Source organism: Balaenoptera musculus, chromosome 16, assembly GCF_009873245.2.
Source record: "Balaenoptera musculus isolate JJ_BM4_2016_0621 chromosome 16, mBalMus1.pri.v3, whole genome shotgun sequence".
NCBI lineage: Eukaryota > Metazoa > Chordata > Mammalia > Artiodactyla > Balaenopteridae > Balaenoptera > Balaenoptera musculus.
This window is the reverse complement of record NC_045800.1, coordinates 38,010,405-38,036,510: the sequence shown is the minus strand read 5'-3', so window position 1 is coordinate 38,036,510 and position 26,106 is coordinate 38,010,405. Positions and strand designations below refer to the sequence as shown.

The window sequence follows — 26,106 nt, the reverse complement described above, 5'->3', positions numbered from 1 at the left end:
CCACACTCTCTTGCTTATAGTACCTTTACAGTAACTTAAGTCTTGAAATCAGAGAGAAATACTCTGACTTGTTTTTTTTCTTTTATTTTCTTTGAATATTCTAGTTCTTTGCTTTTTATATTAATTTTAGTATCAGCTTGTCAATTTCTACCAAAAAGTTTGATAAAATTTTTACTGGGATTCTACTGAATATAGAAAAAAATAGAAAAATTTAAGAAAAGTTGACATTTTAACAATAATAAGTGACATCAGCATCAAGGTGATATAAAATGTCCCTCCTTTTTGTTCCCCTTTTTAACAACTAAAAATCAATATCCATCACAAACAAGAAAGTCTCTTTGGGAGTTGTGGAATCCAGCACCATATTACCAGGGACCCAAGAAAAGTCTAACCCACCTGTGCAGCTGGTAGGCAGACACACCTCCGTATGGGCTGTGGAACCAGCAGAAGCCATTGAAACTGTCCCAACTCTTCATAGCTGCAACTGGGAAAACCTGGGGAATGCCGATGTGGGCTGACACCTGTGGATGAGAAAGGCTTTATAGAAGTCCAGCCATCTGGAAGGGAGATTCCAGCACACCACTGGAGAAAAGAAAAATATGACTTTGAAAACCCTAGAGAGGATCCCGGTATACCAGTGCTGCCCCTGTACTGTATTGTACACATAACATTTTGGTTAAGGTGGTAGACCTCCTATTAAGTGTTCTTAATAAAACAACATTTCAATAAATAAATAAATAAAACTTCATTTTTTCACATGTGCAATACTTGGTATTAGTTATTTCATAATTTAGGCAAAAACAACCATCAAAACCTTTTGATAAAAGTTGTTTTTCTCTCAGATTTTGAAAAGTATACCAGGGGGTCATACTGACTGTTTTAAAGTAAATATAATTCTTTATGGGTTCAAGTGCTCCTACCCAAGTGTGGGAAAAAAGTTGATAGCTGCCAGAATCAAGAAAACTCAGAAAATGAGGATGTTGGAGGCAGAGTTTCAGGAGGTGACAAATCAAAAAGAATGAATCTCTAAGGATGTATTGGAACCATATCCTCTTGTGAATTTACTACTTATGCAATATTTGACTTGCCATTTGGCAAATATGCGAGTTCACTGGAAATGCAGTGACTACACATTTTTAGGAAAGGTCACCCAAAACACACACATGTACGCCTATATATACATGGGTATTTAGTGAGAAAGAGAAGGAAGAAGAGAATTAAGTTTTTCATTTACCTTCAAGAAAGCATTCAGTGTGGTGACAGTGAGTATGACTCTCTGGTGTTATAAAGTTTACTTAATATACTTCAAAATTAATATATTGATATGTTTTGTGAACTTTATTTCTACCTTAGGTAAAATATAATTTTCCATTGATTTTTTTAAGCTTGATTATATGTATATAAAAATTTTTTTTTCTAGGAAGTTTCTTCTCTCTTTTTCTCCTTTGGGGCTTGATTTCAGGACATTTGAAAAAAAGAAAGAACAAGCAATGCTCTGAATGTATAACAGGAACAAGCTGTATTACCAATGGGCTCTACCTCCTCACTATGCAGTTTCTAACTTGAAATCAAACCTGACTGTTTCTCAAACCAATATGGGTAGAATGGTACTCTATTCACGATCTCTACGGGAAGTGGCAAGGAGTTTGAAAACATATTCAGTATTTATTAACATATTCAGTATTTATTAACAATGTATGTGGGGTATTTTGGAAAAATTCATTTATTTTAGTGATTCAAATAACATTCAAGGAATGTTTATGGTGTTTATAGTTATGAAAAAAGGCCAGTTTGGCAGACTTGACCAGATTAGGTCCCTCACAGTCACCAATCCTAGTATCCTATATAAATATCATTCTCCTTCACTCTCCCCCTCTCACCCCTACCTCTTACCTTCCTTTCTGCCTTCTCTCCTAGTCTTCCTCTACCGTCAAAACCTGAGAGCTTTGAATTGAGCTTTTTACAGCCTTGGTCAAAACAACATACACAAATTTGTTTCTTAAGGAACAAATAATCCTAATAAGCCTTGCTGTGGTTCATATAGTGAATGAGAAATAATTTTTATTTTAATTTTTGATAAAAGATAAAGGGCCATAGGCAGCTCTTAGGAATAGTAGGGTCAGTCATTTTAAATTTAATTTTAGCTCTTAGTTAGAAAGTATGAGGCTAACAAAGAGACTTATTAGGTTTGAGCAGTACTACTAATAGTATAATTAATTTTCATTTATTGAGCAGCAAATGTTTATGGAGCCAAGGACTGAGAAGGATGCTGTATAGCTACCTTGGTACCTAGTCATCCTTCTGTTTGACTATATCTAAAGCTTCAGTTTACTTATGGGATTTTAAGAGCAAGCACATAGGCCCTGAGTAGACCTGAAGTAGAAGGGAATGAGAAATGCATGGACAGTACAGGTAAGAGAGCAAGTAGAAAGAGCTGGTACTGCTGAACTATCACTACATTATAAGTCTCTTGAAGGCAGAGAACATGCCATTCCTTCATGTATCCCTCAGGCTAACATTTTCCTTGTCGAATAAACATGTCAAGTTTAGAGCAGAAGACTGCAGCTGTGGAAACTACAGCCACATTTGGATATGATGGTTTCAAAAAGAGGGTAGGGGAAAATAAAAGTCTGAAACTTCGAAAAAATTACAAGGTTGCAAATGGAACACAGTGGAGCATTTCCAAGGTCGGGGTGGGAGCAGGATTATGCTAGTGCAGGCATCCCTTAGGAAAAGTATCCATTAGGGAGAGGGGAAGAGTTGATGGAGATCTTTGCAGTAGGAATGGAGAGGAATCAGGACACCTAGAAGTTCAAAACAGAACAATGGTCACTGATTTAGTGTGCATCATGTGTAGTACAGCGAGTGAACAAGAGTTATTTAATAGGTCATCTTTGAATCCAGATATTTTAAAGCAATAATAGAAAAATTTCTCTGTATTGTCAATGTCTGAGTAACATTTAGTCTGCCATTCTGAGGGAATTAAAGGAAGTTCTCACATACAAAACAGACAGACTTCCCTGTTTTATTCACAGTTTCAAAAAAGACGATCATTCCGGGTATTAATTCTCTCTCCCTTTTCTGACAGATGGTATATCAATTTCCTAGGACTGCCGGAACAAAGTACCACAACTGGGCGGCTTAAAATAACAGAAAATTATTGTCTTACATTTGGGGAGTCTATAAATCTAAAATCAAGGTGTCTGAAGGGCCATGCTCCCTCCGGAACATGTAGAGGAATCCTTCATTGCCGCTTCCTGGTTTCTGGTGGTTGTCCAGCAGACTCTTTTGCCCCTTGGCTCGCAGCTGAATAGCTTACATCTCTGCCTTTATTGTCACATGGTATTCTCTCAGTGTGTCTCTGTCTTCACATGGCCATCTTCTTAAAAGGAGACCACTCATATTGGATTAAGTGTTCACCCTACTCCTGTATTTCCTCATCTTAACTTAAATTACGCCTGTAATAACCCTATTTCCAAATGCAGTGACATTCGGAGGTATTGAGCTGAGGACTTGAACATATCTATTTTTCGGGTTGTCAGGGGGAAACCAACTCAAACCATAACAGATGGTAAATGGTAGCTCTGACATCAAGGCTACAAGGGTAGGTTGATAAATAAAAGGTCCTCTGGGAAAATAGAATCATGTATAAAGCTGAATAAATTACCAGAATAGCAGAAGTGTTGTGAAAACCTACTAATTGACAAAGTGATGAGAAACAAGGAGAACAGTAGGACAGATAAGGTAATAAATGGAAAATCTATGAAGCAAATAGCAAGGCAGCTCAATATCATGACTTTATGTTATATTGTAACATTTACAACATGCAAAATTTTTTTATGCTCCTGTCAGTTTGTTTAGATTATTATTAAAGTGAAGGTACAACATTTTGAAACTCAGGTAGAGATTTTGCGGACACTCATGGCTAAGGCTAGAAACCTGGTTTGAGAAATGGGTTGGAAGGACAGACAATCCTGGGGAGGTGAGCAGACAGGACTACACTGCTGAGTCCATTATGATGGGGCACAGTGTGGGGCTGGACTCCTGCCCTCCGCCCGCCCCATGCCCCAGCCCCCCCAGCCCTCTCCCTGTGACAGGCAAGCCTGAGAGTGTCCTTCCCGTGGTTTTGATCACATGGGAATCTGCAGGTTCCAGACAGAAGTCAAAGTCCTTCTTTGATGAGGCCTTGATGAGGGATCCTGGACTGGACATGCCCTTTTCTGGGCTTTGGTCTTCATCTGGGCACATGATGCACTCCACTGCAGGATTCTTTACACATCTGTCTCTCTCCTCATGATGCGGTGAGTTCTCTGAAGACAAGACCCTGTTGGACCTCATATACCAAGCACTGGATCCTCGGACCCGGGTCCTCCTGCCATCTGCCGGCCTTGCTCCCTCTGCGGCGAGTCCTTGTTCTCAGGCTCTCCTTAAACACAAACATCATGCAATAACTTTTTTCCCCTAATAGGTTGAAAATGTGGTGGCTACTTGTAGCAATGTGTTTCATCCACATGTTTGGAAATTCATTTTGTTTCCTGGGAAAAAAAGCGATGAACCCTGAAGCCAATATGAATATTGTAAGTTATTCATATCACTAATATTTAAAAAACAACACTTCCAAAGATATTGACACTATTGCTCTCATTAATTCTTTATGATTTATTATAAAGTCTGAAAGATTTCTTTACATAGTACATGTTACCCCAACCAATAAGAAATTCTATTTTAATAATCAAAAGTGGCCAAGCATACTCATGAAGCTAAATGTTTTGTCTTTTCTGCATTCAGAGTCAGATGATTTCCTACTGGGGTTACCGAAGTGAAATGCATGAAGTTATAACTGCAGATGGTTACGTCCTTCAGGTCTATCGGATTCCTCATGGGAAGAATGATGCTAATCATTTAGGTAGGATTGGTATGAGGGAAAAAAATGAGTGTCTCAAATCCTGAATCAAATACATTCCAGTCAAAAATATTCTAATCATAAAACACTAGATTAAGTTATTCAAAAAAAACCTGAACCACCTTGGTCTCTGAGATTAAGCTGAGGGTCTGAGTGATACCAGATTTACATTGGTTTCTCTGATGTGAAGCACACTGGCCCATGATATTAGTTTGTCGTTCTGGGTGGAAACTCAGAGCCCCTGAATAGAAGACCCACTTAATTAACATAATGCTGAATTTCCTTAGAATATAATTTTTTCAATAGCTTTTTGAGGTTTAATTGGCATACAATCAACTGCACATATTTAAAGTGTACAATTTGACACGTTTTTTCATCTGAGAAACTGTCACCACAATTAAGATAACGTATTCAGAAATATTCACCTCACCAAGCAAACTTTTTAAATTCTAGTCATATAAAAGCCTGTTTCTATCTTCATGTTTATCTGAGAATAAGGAGTGAGTTTATAAAGCTTTTAACAATTTTCTTCTTTAGGTCAGAGACCTGTTGTGCTTCTGCAGCATGGTTTCCTCGCATCGGCCACAAACTGGATTTCCAACCTACCCAGCAACAGCCTGGGTTTCCTCCTGGCGGATGCTGGATATGATGTGTGGCTGGGAAACAGCAGAGGAAATACCTGGGCCAGGACAAATTTATTCTATTCACCAGACTCAGCTGAATTCTGGGCTTTCAGGTAAAGAAAAGGGACGATTGAAAATAAATATTGAGTTAAAAGGCGTGGGTATTCACTGTTTCCAATCCAGCCTCATTTTAACAAATTACACTCCAAATAGGAGGAGAAGGAAGTCATCTTCATTCTAATACATTTTTGGATTCTTCCTTACACCTCATTCCAAGGGTAGCCTTTCCTCCAAACTGTCTGTGATCCCAGCAACCACTATTACGGGATTCCCTGAATATGCTTTTCCACAAGGAATGAGCGAAATGACTGAAGCAAGGAAATTTGCTGCCCCCAGCAGATTCTGAAGGAACATCCACACGGATTACTAGAAGGTTAAACCCAGTTGGGGTTCATGAATAGCACCTGTCATCGTCAGTATTCAAGTGGAGGTGGGGAAGACAATGAAATTCTGACACCATGGGGAGATTATCAAAGATTTCCTCTCACTGGCCCTCTTGTGCCTTATTCCTAGAAATTACTAATGGAAGTGGAGAAGAGAATTTGCCCGATGATGCTGAGGTGCAAAGGTGCTCTTAGAAGTTCCAGGAAGTGAAAGAAGCTCGCGTGTTCCGAGTGTAGCGAGGAAGAGGGCGAGTGAGAGGAGGGGAGACTAGAGATGCTGACAAGGGCCAGATCAGGCCAGGCTGAGTAGGTCTTGGTGAAGGCCTTGGAGTTCATTCTAAGTGTAATGAGAAGCTTCTGGAAAGTTTTCAACAGGGTAGTGGCATAGCCTGTTCTCATTTTCAAAAGGTTATTCTGGCTGATTTGTAAACAATAAAATAGAGCATCTGTTCATATTACATGGCAGTGGAACACAACATACAAATGATGATTAAATCTGACATTCAGGTTCAAGGGTAGAAGTATTCCCCAGCTACAGCTACTATTGTGTTTGGGTTAAATTGCAGCTGTAATGCTGTGCTTCAGAAATGATGTCAGCTGTTTATGAGATGCCACCCCAAAGAGCCCCTGACACTCACTAATAGTCTATAAGCAGCAATGCTTAGAGAATCTAGTTTTCTATTTCTCAAAGGAAACCTTAGCTGAAATAGGTTTGACTTAGAGAAAGTATAGCAAGGAAATATATTCAATTTTATTCTGTCTTTTTTTCTTGCAGCTTCGATGAAATGGCTACATATGACCTTCCATCCACAATCAACTTCATTTTAAATAAAACTGGACAGAAGAAGCTACACTATGTTGGCCATTCCCAGGGCACCACCATTGGTAGGTAACAGCAGTTAGCAGGTAGTTTAGTTCATATAGACCCCTTCCCAGTGGTTATGCAGACATGCTGGTCATCATGCTAATTGCTTTCCAGTCATTATATAATGTCTACAGCAACCCAATGATACAAGACCATTATTATTCCTATTGTATATATAATGAAATTAAGAGCAGGTAAATAAATAGTTCGTGTAAGGTAACACAGTTATTACAAATAGGGTAGCTCAGATACCAGGTCAGGAAATCTGACGCCCAAACCAATGCTCTGAAACTTTGTACCACACAGGCTCTGGTCTAAGTTTATTCCATTCACTCAACCATATTTATGGAGCACCTATAATGTATCCTAAGAATACAGCAAAAATTAAATAGTTTAAAATCTCTGTCTTCCTACTACTTATACTCTAGCAGGAGAAGGTAGAGAAAATAATAAAAATAAAAAAGTAAAATATATACTACGCTAGATAATGATAATACTATGAAGAGAAAAATAAATCAGGGGGTCAGATTAGGGAGCATCAGAGGGGTACACAGCAATTTTATACCAGGAACACCACCAAATACTTTCTAAGTAAACATGAAGGAAGTCAGTGAGCCAAGCTCATACCTGGAAGACTGATATTCCAGGAAGAGGGAACAGATAGCACAAAAGATCTGATGCTACAGCACACGCAGCACATTCAAGGAACAGCAATGGGGCTGTTCATTGTGTGGATGAATCAGATTGAGAGAGACAGAGATGAGTTGGGTGGGAGTGGTGAGGAGGGCCGACTATTCAGGGCTTTTGGGGCTGTTGTAGGGATTTTTGCTTTCGCTCTGAGTGAAAAGGAAGCCATAGAAAAGTTTGAGTAGAGGAGTTACATGATCTGACATGTTAACAGGATCCTTCCAGTTGTTGAAGGAAAACAGGGCTGGAGCAGAGAAAGCAGTCACTGAACTCTTACTGTAACCCAAGGGAGAGATGATAGTGACCTAGAAGAGGGGGTGGTAAAGATACCTGGTTAGGTTCTAGACGTATTTCATATATATATAGAAAGGGGGGGGGGGGAACCAGCAGAATTTGCTTAATAATGGATATAGAGTGTAAGAGAAAGAGGAGTCAAGGATGACACCATGATTTATGGCCAGAGCACGGAGATGATGGAGATGCCATTAACGAAGACGAGGGAGACAGTAAGAACAGCTGAGGTGGTGGGGAGACCAGGGGCTCAGTTCTGGACCCAAGTGTTAGGTGCTATTGGAGATCCAAGTGGAACGTCAAGCAATCAACTGTAGATACAAATCTGGAGTTTAGGAGGGAAGATTGGGCTGAAAATACAAAATGCGAATCATCAGTACATGAGACAGGATGCAATAACCAAAGAATTGAGCTCAGACAGAAAAGAGGAGGGGTCCAAGCACTAAGGCCTGGGCCACAGTTGATTTGGAAGATGAGGACGAATCAAGTGAATAAACTGGAAAATAATGGTGACTGTGGCGTAAGGGAAGCCAGGAATGTCTAGTGTTCTGGAAGACAAGTAGAGAAAGTGTTATTAGGAAAATACTGCAGTCAACTGTGGAAGAGGCTTTGATCAATCATGTGAAATGAAGTCTGAGAACTGACCATTGGTTCTGGCAACCTAGAAGCTAAAAGGGGACCTTTCTAACAGCAACTTTGGTGGAATGGTTGGGACAAAAGCATAATCAAGGAAATTTAAGAGACCATGAGAGAAACTGTAAAGGGAAGAGAAAGGATGAAAGCAGAAGGGGGAGTAGGGAATTATATGGGAGAAATAATGGTGTATTTTTTATGCTGATCCTCACAGTGAGCCAGTGACATTACTTCCTACTACAATTCTAAGCAATCCGAATGTCCATATATGGACATATTCAGGAAAGTGGATGAAATAGTTGGTAGAAGCTTGTGGAAGTTCTCTTCCCACTGCTTGTTCATCCTAAAGCATGGATCCCACTGGTAGAATTTTAGACAGAAAAAAGGGTCAGTGAGGAAGAGCTTCCCAATGTTTCTGTCATTGTGTAATATGTTATGGGCCCAAGGAGATGAGGATTTGCGCTATTTTTTTTTTTTTTTTAATAAAAGCACTTTTAGAGGAAAGGGCAAAAAAGCAGGACTAGGCAGAGGGAGAAGTTGAGCAGTGATGCAGTCCCCAGAAGTCCTCAGCCAGCTCTGTACGAGATGGCTCTTCAGAGTCTTCATCAGTGGGACTAGCTGACTGGCCCTTTACCCACTTGTTGACCAGTCATTCAATGCAGGATGACCCAGGAAGGGACCTTGGGTTCTCTCGAGCAAATGCAAAATCAAAAGTCTCCCTGCAGCTTCAGCTGAATAAATGCCTTGTACTCGAAGAGAAATCAGGGCAATGAAGAACAGCAACAAAACACATGGTTAACCATGGATTCAAATTCTTTGTTAAAAAGTGAGAAATGTTCTAGATTCCTAAAATTTACTCCTTTAGTTTCCAAAACTATCCAAACTTTAACCCTTCTGGATGGAAATCTACCTCAACTTATGACCAATGCCCATGCTTTTTAAAATAGAACATGTTGAACATAGCTTAACTTTTTTTCAATGATATAGGGCTATAAAATGATTGCATTTAGCTGAAATGCAACAATTTCCTTCGGAGTTATTGCTATCAATAGAACTGCTTGTCCTGACACAAAATAACTCCAACCTACCAGTCTCTTGAGTATTTAAATTTTGCACTTCTTTCATTTGAACTTCTTTTCATTCTTCTTTCTCACCATTGGATAGTTGTCATTATGTCACCATACTCATAAATTTCGGGAAGTTTTTTCTGCCTTCTAATTTACATCTTCCAATCAATCTGGTGTGTACTTGAAAGTTAGATAAGTATCCTTGATAGAATTGTGTCTAAAGTGGGATTAAGTTTATTCTGAGAAGTCACCTGTCCTGACCTTATATGGACCCATGGACACCCACTCAGGCTCCTTGCGTGTGATTCTTGCTTACTCTGGGTGATCTGTTGGCTGATATCTGCAGAGTTAGGCAACCAGATAAAGAATCCCTTAATAAACAGAGTGCTCTTGGAAAGACCATTCTTCCTCCACTGGGATCAGGCTGGATATTATGTAACTGAGGCCATTGTATAAATCGGAAAAATTTTGTTTCAGGGCATTATTGAGTCTCATCGATATGTCATTATTAACAGTAGGGAGAGATTGTCCTATGTAATTCAACTGTAAAGAATTTAAGTTGATAATTCTTTGATTAGAACCCAGTCTATTTATATGCTACTGTTCATGAAAACAATTAAAATCAGACGGGCTGAGAATGTTTATTGTATATAGATGTTGGAATTATCTCGGCTTCTCATTTGTCAAGCATTTACTATGTGACTAGTTCCTGGTAAATACTTTACATGATTCACCTCAAGTACTTCCTAAACAACCCAAGGAAGCATTCATTATTACATGCATTTTTAGATGAGGAAACTAAGGCTCTTAGAGTTTAGGTGACTTTTCCAATATCACAAAGCTAATAAATCACAGAACCAGGTTTCAAACTCTGTTTGGACATATTTCAAATTTGTGCTTTAACCTTTCCACTCATATACCCTACTCATATTAAATGTTAATTATCTCATTGTTATGAGATTAGATAATTTTAAACTGAACCAAACCTGTTGTAATATAAATTATAACATTTTTGTTACCACATGATTATTCTAAAGTTGGCCTATTTTCTAAAGTCAGATGAAAGAGTTTATTACAACTATCAAAAAGTTCTATCCTCATGTTCCTAGAGAGCATCTATGAAAATAAAACAAATATACTAAAATATGATCATTTTGTCAATTTCAGGTTGTCCCAGATGGCACCCCTAGTAAGTCCAAAGTAATGTCACACTTGTAAAGCACACACGCACACACACACCTTTTCACATTTTCTTGTTCTTTTTCAGGTTTTATAGCCTTTTCTACCAATCCCACGCTGGCTCAAAAAATCAAAGCCTTCTATGCATTAGCCCCAGTTGCCACGGTGAAGTATACCAAAACCCAGCTGAACAAACTTGCACTCATTCCTCCCTTCCTCTTCAAGGTATGTGATTCCCTTTAACTGGGTCTAAGATATTAAATTGTTTGTGGATTTCAAAGTGATGGAAAGAGAACAAACACCTGGTGGACAATCATGTTTATATTCAAGGATGGAAATTAACATGTTTATATTATTTCTTGAATAGCACTGACCATGGTTGAATCCCCATTATAGTTTATGAGATCCCCACTGATTTCTTTATTCTCGATTACTTTGTGTGGATTAGCAATGCCTGGGAGAGTTTTTGCTCCTTCCGTGGATGTTTCTTTACCAAGCACCCACACAGGTCTTCAAGGCTGTGATTCCCCCCCAAGACCAGGGAAAGGGAAATAAAAGCAAAAGAGTCAAATGAGAAGCCTAAACCACCTGGTTCGAGAAAAGTGGGAAGAAGAAGGATAGGAAAGAAAAGGAAGGGAAGGGAAAAAGAGAGACAGGGGGAAGATAGCAATGGTGAAGTGCGGCAAGGACTTGGAGACCCCTTATCATATACCCTTGGCTTTCCAAGCCTTTTCCTTAGAGCTCCTTCCTCTTTAAATGAGGATTTCATAGGGCAGTAGCATAGATTTCAAGAAACTGTAAATATTATGGAGGCATACATGGTAGGGAATTAATAATCTTTCCTTTTTCCAATGTTTAATCACTGACTTCTCCCACCCACCGAAACCAACCCATACACACACATACACAGTCTCCTTTAGGAGAACAGTTTACCTCAGGCTACAAAACTTAATGATGCCATTTTCTTCTGTGGTTGAGTGCTATTCTTTTTTTTTTTTCCACTCAATTAACACGCATGCCTAAAATCTAAGAGATTTTACCTACAGACCAACTACATTTGTAAAGCTTTTACTCAAAATGTAAAATTGTGTGATGACCCTGAGTATGTTTACAGGTTGCATTGATTCAGAACTTGTTTGTTTCTTACTCATATTCAGATTTTCTGACAGGCAATGTAGAGAGAGGTTTTTAAAAAAGCATTAGACCTTAGGTCAGAGGCTTGAGGCTTAGATCAAGATTCTAGCTGTAATCCAGTTCTCACTAGACCAAGATCCTGGCTATTCATTAGCCTTATGTTCTCACATATAAAATGGGGATAACAGGGTACAAACTACCAGTTATAAAATAAGTAAGTCACATGGATATAATGTATAGCACAAGGAATAGAGTTAATACTTTATAATAACTTTGTATGGGGTATAATTTTGAAAATATGGAGTCTCTATGTTGTACACCTGAAACTAACATAATATTGTAAATCAACTATACTTCAATAAAAAATAAATTAAATAAAATGGGGATAACAAAGTGTCTACTTATTTTAAGAACAATTAGGGTGTGTCCTTTCAATTTTTAAACTACCAAGCCTCTTTGTCTTCTTAAAGGTTTTGCTGAAAATATGGCTTGGAAGTCACCATTTCCCCTCCTGATTTATTTATTTATTTATTTATTGCTGAAATCACACATCTTGGCACTTTATTATGATATTCTACCATGTTGTTTTATGAGTTTATTCCCTAACTCCTATGACCCCAACTAGACTGTAACTCTGTGTCTTATACTTATCAGCAGCCAGTGCAGTTCTCAATGCAGCAATTAATACTCAATACTCATACCTGCCCTGTCCATTCCATATCTTTATTGTGGGGATTCAATGAGAGAGAGTATTTAAACCTCTTAAGACAACATATAGAAGTATGAAAATATAATGTCTATTCCCATTTGTACCAGTAAACAAGACAAATTAATGTCTTTTCTGCAGCTTGTTATTTGCAAATCTTTAATGATGCTTTTATTTTTCAGATTCTATTTGGTAACAAAATGTTCTACCCACACAATTTTTTTGAAAGTTTTATTGGTGCTGAAGTGTGCTCCCATGAGATACTGGATATCCTTTGTAGGAATGCCTTGTTTGCCATTACTGGATTTGACAATAAAAACTTGAACATGGTTTGTATGCATTGAAATTTCTATTCTGAATATTTTGAGCAACCCTCATGATTACTTGTCTCATCATCACTTAGGAATGGTACTTTATTAGAACCAGGAGTCACTTCAGAATTCTGTCCATGATATGCAGATAAGCCCAAGAGAAATCACAAGTCATTGCTCCCAGTTTTGTTGCCTCCACGTTTCTTCCATCACCTCACTGTGCCCTGAAGTAAACAGCTTGTAGGAAAAACAAAACAAAACAAAAAACTCCCTACTCACTTCTGATCACCTGAATAATTGGTATGACATTTAAATTCTGTGAGGGGAGGCATTGAACCAAGTTGTCAGGTTCCTCTGTAGGAAAAATATGTCTAGATATTGAATAAATATTACTTTAAATATTTTTAATGCTGATAGTCATCTCCATAAACTTTCTAAAACTTATTTCAGAGCAACTATTTATGTAAGATCTTGTCCACACTCTTTACCTTCTATTTCACTTGCTTTGCACCAAGTGGATGTTTAAAAGCACATATGACAAAACGCAGTATCAGAAAATAGTTAAGAATATGGATTCAGGGTAAAAGCCTAAATTCAAATCCTATCTTTGCAGCGCACTTGAACTCCTCCATCTTGATTTCCTTATCCATGAAATGAGTTGTTGTGAAGATTAAATGAGCTAACATATGTAAAGTATATAGACCATAGTACAAAACAATGCTCATAGTATATCATGTTTTGCTCATAGAATATCATGTTTTGCTACTAATAGTATTATACACTGACAACTATTCTCCCTCAAAATTGTTTAGTTTAGTTATATACCCTCGAAATTAGCCCATATAATCACAGTTTGCAAGCCATAAATTGATGTACACCTTTTTTGCTCATATCCTGCCAGTAATGCTGCCCATAAAACTTGATCTGGATCAGAAAAAGTTAAGTCTTAGATGTTTGTGAGAAACTGAACATACATCTAAGTGCGCATGTGTGTGCTTGTGTGTTTGCTTTCTAGAGTCGCTTAGATGTGTATCTAACACATAATCCAGCAGGAACTTCAGTTCAAAACGCCCTCCACTGGAGTCAGGTATCATTTCAAGCTGCTAAAACTTTTTTTGTGGGCCTAAACCATTAACAATTTACCTAAAGCACAGTCTTAAAATGTTCTGTCAAATGCTTCTAAAAGGGAATTTTTCTGGCACGTGACTACCAGATGAAAATATCTATCAATCCATGTGAATGAAAATCCTACAAAAAACAGGTGCTTTGGGTAACAAGAAATAAATGATGATTATGACTTGAAATTATTTCAAGCAAAGCTGCATTTAAACTTGAATAAATTGTTGTGGAGGATTAATAGTCTATTTTTGGAATGAGAAAAAAATTTTAAATAATATTTAAATTAAAAGTAAACTACTTGGAAAAGTTGGCATTTTATTATTTACATAGCCAAGTGACTTTTTAATTTCCTTGTGTCTTTAATTTCTCTACATTAGGCTGTTAAGTCTGGGAAATTCCAAGGTTTTGACTGGGGAACCCCAACTCAGAACCTACTGCATTATAACCAGGTAAGCATCTTAAGTGGAGGTTATTTGCATTTTGAAAGACAAAGATATAAAAAGTTAAAGATGAAATTACGATAACTTTGCAGGTATTTTCCAAAGGAATGTTGTTGCCTAGACCTAGCCTTAAGGAAATTATAAAGTAGATGACTCTATCCTTTGAGTCTTTTTGTCATGTGGAACATCACACTGGTCTCTAATTCTTCCACTGAGCCTTCACGCTCCAGTGTCTGTGCTCATTCAAGCTGCCCTCAAAGTACCACACCACTGCAGTGAGAACCTTCTAGATCTTATCACCCCTCACTGCATTAGACAGATCTGCCCTATATCCCAGACCCCCGGCATGCTGTCTTCTCCTTTCCAAAGTGCAACTAACTGTTATAATAAACCAATAACTCCTTTTTTTTTTTTTGGCTGCTCCGCGAGGCTTACCAGATCTTAGTTCCCTGACCAGGGATCAAACCCAGGCTCTTGGCAGTGACAGTGCAGAGTCCTAACCACAGGACCGCCAGGAAATTCCCCAAACCAATAACTCTAACTGTTCATGGGATAGAGCTGGAATCTCTGGTCTTCTTAAACAATTTCCTATCCTTTGTTGATGGCCAGAGAAGTTTTCTCACCATATTCCCAGACATAAAAGAAGGATGGTATGCTTGCAGTTCAAGGCTGGAAATATTTTTCAGCAGACAAGAGCCTTGTATGCAGGTAGATATATTGAGCATTCCTCCTACTTGTAGTACAAAGAAGCCAGGCTTTGGAGTCCATCGTACCTGAGGTTAATATGAGTTGAGACAATAACTTTTCATCTCTCCACTCAGACTCAGGGAGTTATTGACAGTAATTAATGGGTAATGTCAGCTCAGGATAAACTCTCAAATTGTCACAGGCTAATTTTGAATGAGAGAAGTACTCGGTGTTTTTTTGGTAATTCTTTCCCCTTTTACTTCACCCCACATCCAATTTTTACATCCAAGTAGTAACAACCCTATTAATTTTCATCTGCTTCAATGACTCAATATCTACCAGGGATTTATATCTTTTCACTACAATGTCTTTTGTGTGAAAAAGATGGCCCAGCCTCCTCGTTTTTACATCTCTGATGTCTTTAAAGAGGTTTTCTGAACACAATCAGATCAAACATTTGTTGTAAAGACTTTTCCCCCCAGCCATCACAACCTCAAACCCCCCAGACACAGACTCTATCTTTCTACTGGGCTCTAATAACAGTAATCAGAGACTCCGTTTTGAAGGGCCAAGTGGGGTGTGAAACACCTACTCCCAATTCCATTCTCCCTTCAACCAAGCCAAACTCAGGATGGTTTCAACTGACTGAGGGAGTGACAGTAATTTAAGAGCCAGAAGCTAGGTTCTGGAAAACACTTTGAAGAGTGGAATATGAGTAAAGAAAAGTAGGTTTATTCTTATGGATATTCTCCACAATTTTCCCTTTTCTTCAACATATAAAGGAATATAGTAAAGTATTAAAGTACTATGAAAAATTGCATATAATAAAATATTTTTCTTTGGTGAATTGGCTATTACATAAGGATAAAGAAAATATTCGTATATTGGATTAGAATTCTTGAGAATATCATCTTTAAAAACTAACAAAATTCTCTGTGAACAGTGGGAAAATTAGCGGTGATTCTCTTATCCCCTTGGCCTGCTTTATGAATCTCTTTAAAATCTATATGTGAATGGAGATTTTGTAGAAATAGGAAATGGGGCTACTGATAGATTTTCTCAGAATTTGAACCCATATTTAGTAAAATCAGGCAAGTATTTAACAAATACAGCTCCTTAAATGAAATGATTACCTATGGAATGACTATGCTGGGAGGCCATACAAAGCCAAAATAAATGACTCAGGACATTTTGAGTAACTATTTGTGTAGAAACTATCTATCACAGTTAAAATTCAGTCAGATTCACTTCCTTCAGCTTGAGTCGAAATCTAAGTTTTTACTTTGTAAGAATTATTATCTAAAGCCCGCCTATTCAAAGCATGGTCCAGGACCAGCAGCCTCAGCATCGTCTGGGAATGCAGAATCTAGGCTCTGCCTCTAGATATACTGGATCACATTCTTCATTTTATTAAGATCCCCTAGTGATTCACAGGGCCTTTAGAATTTGAGAAGCACTGATTTAAAACATTGCATCCACGTTCCTCTGTGGATAAAGGTAACTCTGAGCAATAATTGTTAAGATTTACTTATGAAACTGGGTCATGCCACTTGTGACAACATGGATGGACCTTGAGGATATTATACTAAATGAAATAAGTTAGACACAGACAGATAAATATTGTATGATCTCACTTACATGTGGAATCTAAAAAATTAAAAAATTAAAAAACCTCATAGATACGGAAAACAGATTGGTGGTTGCCAGAGGCATGGGCAAAATGGGTAAAGGTGGTCAAAAAGTATGAACTTCCAGTTATAAAATAAGTATGACCTGGAGATGTAATGTACAGCATGGTGACTATAGTTAATAATACCGTACTGTATATTTGAAAGTTGCCAAGAGAGTATATCTTAAAAGCTCTCATTACAAATATATATATAAAAAAACTACATGTGCTGGTAGATGTTAACTAGATTTATTGTGGTCATCATTTCACAATGTATACATGTATGGAATCATTGTAGTGCACCTGCAACTAGTATAATGCTATATATCAATTATATCTCAATTTTTAAAAAACTAGGTTAGTTAATGATATCTAATCTACCCACTGAATAAGTATTGAGTTTCAAGTGCAGTTACTTATAAAAACTCTTGATTCTTTTCCTCTTGTGTTTTAGGCCACACCTCCCAACTACAATTTGACAGCCATGGATGTGCCAATTGCAGTATGGAGCGGTGACAATGACCTGTTGGCTGACCCTCAGGATGTTGACCTTTTGCTTCCAAAACTGTCTAATCTCATTTACCACAAGGAAATTCCTACTTACAATCACTTGGACTTTATCTGGGCAATGGATGCACCTCAAGAAGTTTACAATGAAATCATTTCTATGATGGCAGAAGATAAAAAGTAGTGCTGGATTTAAAGAATTATTCATTTACTTTTCCCAAAATAATTTCTTCTCTTCCACATAGTTTTCTGTACTGTTTTAAATGCAATGTTTCTTTCTGTAATTCTGACTTTCAAAATATATTAGCATCAACAAACTTTTCATTGGTCATTTTTAATTGAAAAGAATTTTTTTTAATTAGATTATTTTCACTTGAAAATTTATCTAGAAACTCATGAGAGAACACAGTCTTGGGGAAGTGAAACTTCTCTTCCAATCCTCCCATTCAGTTTATCTTCTAAACTCCAGGTAGATAATGAGCCATGAATCATGGGTGTTGCCAAAAGACAGTCTTGGGGTTGAGTATTGATATCTTGTATGCACACTTGAGATTGAGTAAATTGTTTTCTTTCTATTGTCTATTGTTGCTAAAGCTCAGTCTCTCCATCCGTGCTATGGGGATATCACTTGCTCTTTTGCTTGTTAAACTCCATGAAAAGGCAAATTAGACTGTAAATTGAACTGAGGTCAGCTCACTTTCCCTTTCTAGGGAGAAAAGAACAAGGGTAGCTTAGGAAGCAACAGGCAACCCCCAGTTCAGGAAGGTGGGAGGTAAAGGATTTCTTAACCTCAACATTATTGACATTTTTGGACAGATAATTTTTTTATTGTCCTGGACGTTATAGGGTATTTAGCATCATCCCTGGCTTCTACTTACCAGATGCCTTGAGTACGCACACCCCCCAAGCTGTGCCACATATATACCTCTTAACTTGCACCATCATATTGTTGCTCACATTCCCCTCCAAAATTCTTAATTTATTTTGGGTTTACAAGTATGTATCCATGCTCTGTGCATAACTCATAGGAAGACCAATATATCTGAACAGAGAACTGTGTCGTAATCTCAAGCCTACTAGATATAATATGATTCACATTTTTAAAAGTCAAGATATTCTAAAATTAAAAGATGCCTAAGCATTACCTAGTTTAACTCCATCATTTTCCAAGTGAGGATATTAAAGTTCATAAAGGTTGAGCACCTTAATAAAGGACGTACAACTGGCATTGTTAAAATCCACACATTCTAGCCCAAGTACTCTTCTCTTTCTGCTGCACAAAGCTGATGTACATAGCTCTGTTGTACTTTCAACTTAAATATTTCTAGAGTTATCTGAGGAAGGAAATGGGGTGAGGTGGTGCTGAGGTTTTTATAAAGCATTATTCAGAGTAATACTGGATATCTGAGTTCCTAGGCTCTACACAGATATCTAGTATGAGAAGAATGCCAGTTGAATATGAGCTTTCTCTGCTAGCGTGAAAGAAAGTAGAAGTAGCTAGATAGATGTTAGAATGAGAAAGAAGGAATAGAGGTGAGAAGAAAAGTAAAGAATGGAAAATATTAGAAGGTATTGACATATATACACTAATATGTATAAAATGGATAACTAATAAGAACCTGCTGTATAAAAAAAATAAATAAAATTAAATTAAAAAAAAAAAAGAAAAAAAGAAGGTACAGGAAGGGATTTGTGCTTTCAGATGCAAACCTCATCCTCATCTGCTTTGCTGTGTCTCAGTTGGTCATTGTTATAGCCCTACTTAAAGAGATCAGATTGCAAAAGCCATATATAATCTTAGCCAAACAGGAAAAAATATTTAAGGCATACAAGGAGGATGCCACTCTAGAATTTCCTTTTGAAAATAGCACTTAGGAAAGCAAATTAAAATATAGATGAGATGAAATGTCTGCTTAAATAACCCACCCTAAGTAGTTTTCAGATGGGTTGCTCATAATAGCAGTGAATCCAAGACCTCATCAAGGATATTGAATTATAGCTGAAATAAACTGTAAAGCAAGTCAAGGCATCATAACAAGGAGATGTCATAGTAAGTTCTACAGTAAGTATGGATCTATGTTTCAACCTCAAAGGGTTGTTGTGAGGATTTCCATATTCATTTTGAATGACTATGTATTGAATGGCTACTCTGTGCCAGAGAGTTTAATATAATTAGTGCATGATTCATGATAGCACTCAACCAATATGACCCATTATTACTTTTATAGCTCCAACGCACTATCTATTAAGTTAATTTTGTTGTTCTTACATACCAGACAATCTTAGCTTCAAGCTGGACTAACCTACTAAGTGAGAAGTTCATAGAACAGTCAATATTAAGTGTACGATGTATTGAACAGCAGGTAATTTCTCTGCACACATAAAGCATTGATATTCTGGTTCATTGAGCCCTTCTTGTGATTTTGGTTGGTATAAAGCAGTTCCTCAAACCCGACTATAAGTACTGAAGTCATATTAAAAAACACAGAAAGCCAAAGTTTACACACAGTTATGGAGTCAAGTTAGACCCAATCTGAGGGACCAGTTGGCTTCCATCTAAAGATTTTATCTTACTGTACATTTTGGAGCTTAATGAATTATATTTCTCTGAATGTTAACCCTCATATAATTATTTCAAGGTTTATTTCTGAAACTGAAAAAGCATTTGAAAAATACTTTCTTCTTCTCATATTCATATGGTTTGCCTACTCATACTTCCAAAGTTTTCATCTCATCTATCATATCATCCAGTTGGCTCTCCAAACCAGGGCTCCTTAACTTGCCGTATCTGTGAGCTTGAGGTTTCAGTGAAACACTTATGCTTTTTTTAATGTCCTTAATTCAAGGTCTCTCTACAAGTCCCAACAATCTACTGCTCCTTACTGGAGAGAACACAATCCATGTATGTCAGCACACTCAGTAGCACCAGATTACTTAGCTTACTATTTTATTGTTCAACTTATGTCACGATAGCAAGGCCAGTGCATACTAGGTGAAGATTTATGACACAGGATTATTTACTGGGGGTCGGGTGACTCTGCTGGTGAATCCTTATGTCTTCATCATAAAGATGTTAGATTAGGTTATAGAACACTGAAGAATATATGTTCATTGTGAGTGTAAAAATATTTACAGGTATGCATACATATTTTTACAAATGCATATTATATATTTTATGTGTATAAATATATACATAATACATCATGTATAATATTTTACATATAAAAGTATGCACATATTTATGCACAAACATACATGATTTGCTGAGAATGTGAGTACACAGTCAGCCAGGCACACAGTCAGAAAAAGAATTATTTTTCCTTGAATAAATATACTGCCAAACAATTTTAATCATTGAAGCATTAATATATCCTTTCTGAGAGCTTCAGATTTTTCATTTTAATGAGTATAGGATTCTATGTTTCACACTTTCATTTTGAAACATCTCATAGCATACATTTACTGTTCTTGAGAATTCTAAAGGCTGATTGAATTTAAAACAGCTCAAATCACCAAAGGAAATTAAAAGATTAGAAGATCTGCAAATGGTTTGGCTCTAGAGCAAGTTCAAACCAAAAAAAAGAGGTGAGCAGATTTGGAAATGATATCCTAGAGTTATTTTATATGCCTTCTGCCAAATGCCTGTCCAAGCAATGATACAAAATATGGCTGAACTTATTATCAAAACAGGACAAAATTAATCAACTGGGTTCAATATTTTTTAAAAACTTCTTGGTCTAGTATATCTGCCCTACTTGTGGAAAATATTTATATCCATTTAGTAAGCTTAAGTTGTATAGAATACATTATATTGATATTCATTTAATAAATATTTATCAAGCTAGACACTGTTCTGGATGCAGAACAAAAGACAAATCTTTTGCCCTCATAGAACTTATATTTTAGTGGTGAAGGTTGATAATAAAATATAAACAGATAAATGTATGTATGTATATTATGTTATCAGGTAATATAACCACTGATAATAAAAATATAGCAGATAGGTGAGTAGGAAGCACACAAGGCACTATGTTAAATAGAATGATCAGGAAAGGCCCCTTTGAGAAGTGACACCTGAGCAGAGAACTGACTAAAGGGAAAGAATTCCAATGTGTTTGAGTGTCCTGGTCCAGTAGCTCTGATCTGTCACAGATGTGACTAGTCTTGCAAGCTGGCAAGGTAACCTGCCACAATTTCATGGATGCTGGCAGAAGACAGGAAACCCCCATTTCAAAGATAAAAGACTCTATTACTCATAACACACAGACTTCATGACCTTCACATTCCCCTTGATCTTCAAGATTCATAGGGATAATGTGAAAGCAGGTCTAGATGAACATTGGACATATAGTGTATCTATGTCACAGTGAGGATCCCCACGCTTAGGAAGCCCCCAGTCTTATAAAGGCGGCTGTTAGCAAACCTGTCCAGTCTCTGCCCCAGAGAGAGACATTTTCTTTATCATACTGGTCAAGAACAAACCTACCCTCTACCCTGGAGAGAGACAGTACTTCTGTCTTCCCAGGCTGCTTGCTTTACAAACATCCTTGAAAAGATAGTCTGGAAAAAAACTGATCTGAGACGTACAGAAATACTCTGGAGAAAAGTCTCTCAACATCAACGTTTAGTGTACATCTGAATCACCTGAAAGGCTTTTACAAACACAAATTGCTAGGACTAAACCCCAGTGTTCCTGATTCAGTAGGTCTGGGGTGAGTCTAAAAATCTGCATTTCTAACAATTTCCCCGGTGACACTGATGCTTCTGGTCAGAAATACTTACTTTGAGAATCACTGTTTTAAATCTATTAAGCAGACACATTGTGTTATGCTGTTGTTGATTTGCTTTCCTTTGGCTAGGCTTTATAATCAGAAACTCACATTTCTAAATACTTATACCTATTGTAATCTTTATGTCATTGACTCTGGTAAGTAACATATTTCTTATTAGAGACACTTCTCATATCTTATAATGTGGTTCAGCTTTGTGGCTTTTATACTTCTATTTCAGATAAACCTTAGCTGTTATTGATGCCAAAAACTCGGCTTCTGTGCACCGGTGCCAAACTGAATCTCTGAGACAGAGTTTTGGGTGAAGTAGAAAGAATAACTTTATTGCTTTGCCAGGCAAAGTGTTAACGCAAGTTCGTGTGCTCAATGTACAGTGAGGCCAAACAAACTGAAACGTAGGAATTTGGAGCAGAGAAAGGTTTATTGCAAGGCCATGCAAGGAAATCGGTGGTTCATGCCCTAAAAGCCCCAAACTTCCCTCACTTTTAGGTGAGGGAAGGGGGTTGCAGGGTCTGGGATCAGCTTGGGCACAATTCTCTGATTGGCTGATGGTGAGATAACAGGGTGGTGCCACAGGGGTTAACATTATCAATCCTTAGGCTCCAGGAGGCCTGGGGCTATATGCTCATGGTCATCAAGTAGTTAACATCTTACATTTTTTTGGGGGGGGGCAGTTCACATCTGCAAAACAACTCAGGAATTGTGCATCAAATACTATTATCTAGGTACTTCAGAGAGGAGCTAACAGAGGATATGGGGGAAGGCCTGTCCCGGGAAGGCCCCATAGGGTCCTACTTGGTTACAAAAGGGGGACAGAGTGGGCTTGTGCCCTCAAAACTGTGTGTCCCGGGCTTCCCTGGTGGCGCAGCGTTGAGAATCTGCCTGCCAATGCAGGGGACACGGGTTCGAGCCCTGGTCTGGGAAGATCCCACATGCCGCGGAGCAACTAGGCCCGTGAGCCACAATTACTGAGCCTGCGCGTTTGGAGCCTGTGCTCCGCAACAAGAGAGGCCGCGATAGTGAGAGGCCCGCACAGCGCGATGAAGAGTGGCCCCCGCTTGCCGCAACTGGAAGAAGCCCTCGCACAGAAATGAAGACCCAACACAGCCAAAAATAAAAATAAATAAATAAGCTCATTTGTATCATTAAAAAAAAAAAAAAAAACAAAAAACTGTGTGTCCAATGTGGGGGGAGGATTTGGTGAGGAGTTTTATAGCAATGGTTCAAGGGCGGGGTTGCTGATAAGGATCAGGGTGCGTGCAGGGCTTGCATTCCTTTAATCTGGACTCAGGTGGTCTTCTGATGAGCTTCTGTGATTCTCAAGGTTATCAAACTGTGACCTTCTCTCTGGAATGAAGAATGCTTCAAGTAGTTAACATCTTCCATTTGTTCAGGGTTTTAGTTCTGCAGAAGAGCTCAAAGATATTGTTATATGTATCCCTTGAGGCAGGACCAAGATCCTGTCCCAAGGCTGTACTACTGTTTCTTAACTGCCCCTCCCTTGTCTCTGCATCCCCTCCCTTCCCTGATTAACAACTGTTTGAACTTGCCCTTTGGAACTCAGGGAAGGTCATGGAGGCTAAGGCCTATTTCCAACAAACAAGAAATGGTGTACAGAAAGGCTTCCACGCCCAGGAGCCCCACGGGGTCCTGCTCAGGTTTCATTATCAACTTCAGTTTATCCAGATATGAAACAAAGAAACAGTTGAAATAAAAGAGAAAAATTTTTGCTTGTGATATTATCTTAATAATCTTAATGGTAATTTCATGCCTAATGTTGATATAATGACATTCCAGTCTATAACTACAAGATGCACTGATTGAAGCACAGAACTGCAGGAGATAAAAACATTTCCTCTACCCTTCTATGTTCTTTGACTGGTCTAATAATCAAACTGACATAAGACATATAAACAGGAGAAAACCAAATTTAATTATGTACATATGGGGACCCCACAAAGACAATGAAACCCAAGGACAAGGCAGACAATTGAGGCTTATATGCCATCTTGGGCTAAGGAACAGGATAGGGGCCTGGGGCTTCAGCTGGAGGAGGTGACTCACAGGTCGAGGAGGGCAGATGTTTGGTAATTTGATGTTTGTCCTGCCATGCAGATAGATCATTCAGATAAAAAAGTTATCTCTTGGTAATAGCTCTCTTTCTGAGTTAGACCCCCTATCTAAATTGTTCTACCTTGTTACAGGACAGATAAAATTGAGTCTGCTGGGTGTGGCTGCCTTCAGCTCAAAATAGCCTGCATAACAAAGTGGCATATTTTGGGAGGCTTGTTCTGAACCTCTTCAAATTCTTTCAAGAGTGATGATCATTTTCCATCTACTATAACATATTCTTGGTTTCTTCACCTATAAAAACATTTTGAAGTCAAAACTGAGTTTCAAATAACATAATAGTGATCTCGGAAAGGCAGCAGATCTTATTTCCCTGCCCAGGAATTGAACCTGGGTAGCCTGGATGAAAACCAGGAATCCTAGCCACCAGACCCCCTGGCCCTTGCTCCCAGTGAAAAATGCATTTCTCAAGGAGGCAAAAACTGTAAAAACAGGTGCAAAGTTTATTATTAGAGACATAGCGCAACAACAAGTGCAAGAGCACACAGAGAAACAGTGTTTAGTTAAGACAGAAGCAAGGCAGAGATGCACACCCGGAGAGAAAGGCTGTGGGCGTCCTTCCTAATGAGGAGGGCCGCAGTGAAGAGGCGGTTAAGTCACTTATATAGATCAGTCCTTCCAGGTCTTTGTTTACCTTTGGCCAATTATCTGGTTTCTTTTTCCACCTGACCCGCCCTAGCCTCCCCAACATGCGTGCACAACTTTTTTCCAAGATGGATTTCAGCCCAGAGGCCTAAGGGACGGCCTTAGCGTCACATATTATGGGGTGGTGCCCCCTCCCTTTTGACCCCCAAGGAGCCTTTATGCACAGGTGCAGTGTCTCCCTGGCCCCAAGGATGGGAAATATGTGACCTGTTGATCCTTTACTCAAACAAGGGTTAGCCCCTCTCTGTTCCTGCCATGACTATTATCTTAAGAGGTACACAGGACACAAAGCCTGGCTATTTAACCTGCTTTTGTTGTTACTTCCATTTCGGTGAGCAAACTGGAGGCTGATTTTAAATGTCTAACCTGGAGCCCATCTGTCTCCTGTCTCACGAAATGCAAACAGGAGACTAGCTGTAGGTGCCCAACCTGAAGCCCACTTTTTCCTGCCCCATGAAATGTAAGCAGGAGGCCAGTTGTAAATGCCTAGCTTGGGGCCCATCTATCTCCTGCCTCAATCGTATTTAGATATTTCAGATTACACACAGATCCGGAAACCTATGACATTAATATAAAAATATGCTTAATGGTTACATGAGAATTCCTGCAGATCTGGCAGTGTTTTCTGTTTTACAGCTCTAAAATTTAACTGTTTTATGAAATAAATTCCTTAAGTGGCCAGAAGGAAACATGCAGCTAATAATCTTATGAGAAAAACACTTACTGTTATTTAAAATAGTATTCTCATATTCACAATCTATTTTCAAAAGAAATGTGTAGGAACTATGCAATTACCCAAATTTGCCCCTAGAGGGAAGATATGGAAATTTGCCTCTGTTTTTCCTCTTAATCCAGGGCATATACGTTTTATCGATATTGGTTATGCTCATTTTATGTAGTATGTTAAGACCCTGTGTAAAAATTGTGGAAAATTTATCTTAAAAAATAGGAATTGAGTTTTAGAGAAGTTCACAAACTTAAGGTAGGGAAAATAAGCACTTTGCTAAGCATCAATACTTGATAATGGCATCACAATTCCCACAAAAATACTACAAAAGTGACAATATTATACCAATCTTAAAAAGTAAGGATGCTGAAGATAAATTTTGTGTGCAAAACAGTGGAAAGGTAATTTTTTTTAAATTTTATTGCATTTTTATTTATTTATTTTATTTATTTATTTTTATATTTATTTTTGGCTGTGTTGGGTCTTCGTTTCTGTGCGAGGGCTTTTCTCTAGTTGCGGCAAGTGGGGGCCGCTCTTCATCGCGGTGCGC

The 26,106-nt window shown here is 38.1% G+C and overlaps 1 protein-coding gene across 2 annotated transcripts; it reads left to right on the top strand.

Moving 5' to 3' along the window:
* The first annotated feature begins 1,205 nt into the window (after positions 1-1,205).
* On the top strand, positions 1,206-17,581 carry LIPF (lipase F, gastric type). Of its 2 annotated transcripts, XM_036829127.1 has the most exons (10): positions 1,206-1,262; positions 4,469-4,577; positions 4,789-4,906; positions 5,441-5,639; positions 6,745-6,854; positions 10,780-10,916; positions 12,714-12,860; positions 13,858-13,929; positions 14,339-14,410; positions 17,212-17,581. In XM_036829127.1, the coding sequence occupies exons 2-10, from the start codon at positions 4,476-4,478 to the stop codon at positions 17,446-17,448; spliced, it is 1,194 nt and encodes a 397-aa protein (XP_036685022.1). In that variant the 5' UTR covers positions 1,206-1,262; positions 4,469-4,475; the 3' UTR covers positions 17,449-17,581. The 2 variants fall into 2 exon arrangements, with proteins under 2 accessions (XP_036685022.1, XP_036685023.1); XM_036829128.1 differs by lacking the exon at positions 1,206-1,262 and having other exon boundaries at positions 4,476-4,577; positions 4,789-4,912; positions 5,537-5,639; positions 17,212-17,509.
* Positions 17,582-26,106: the final 8,525 nt, after the last annotated feature.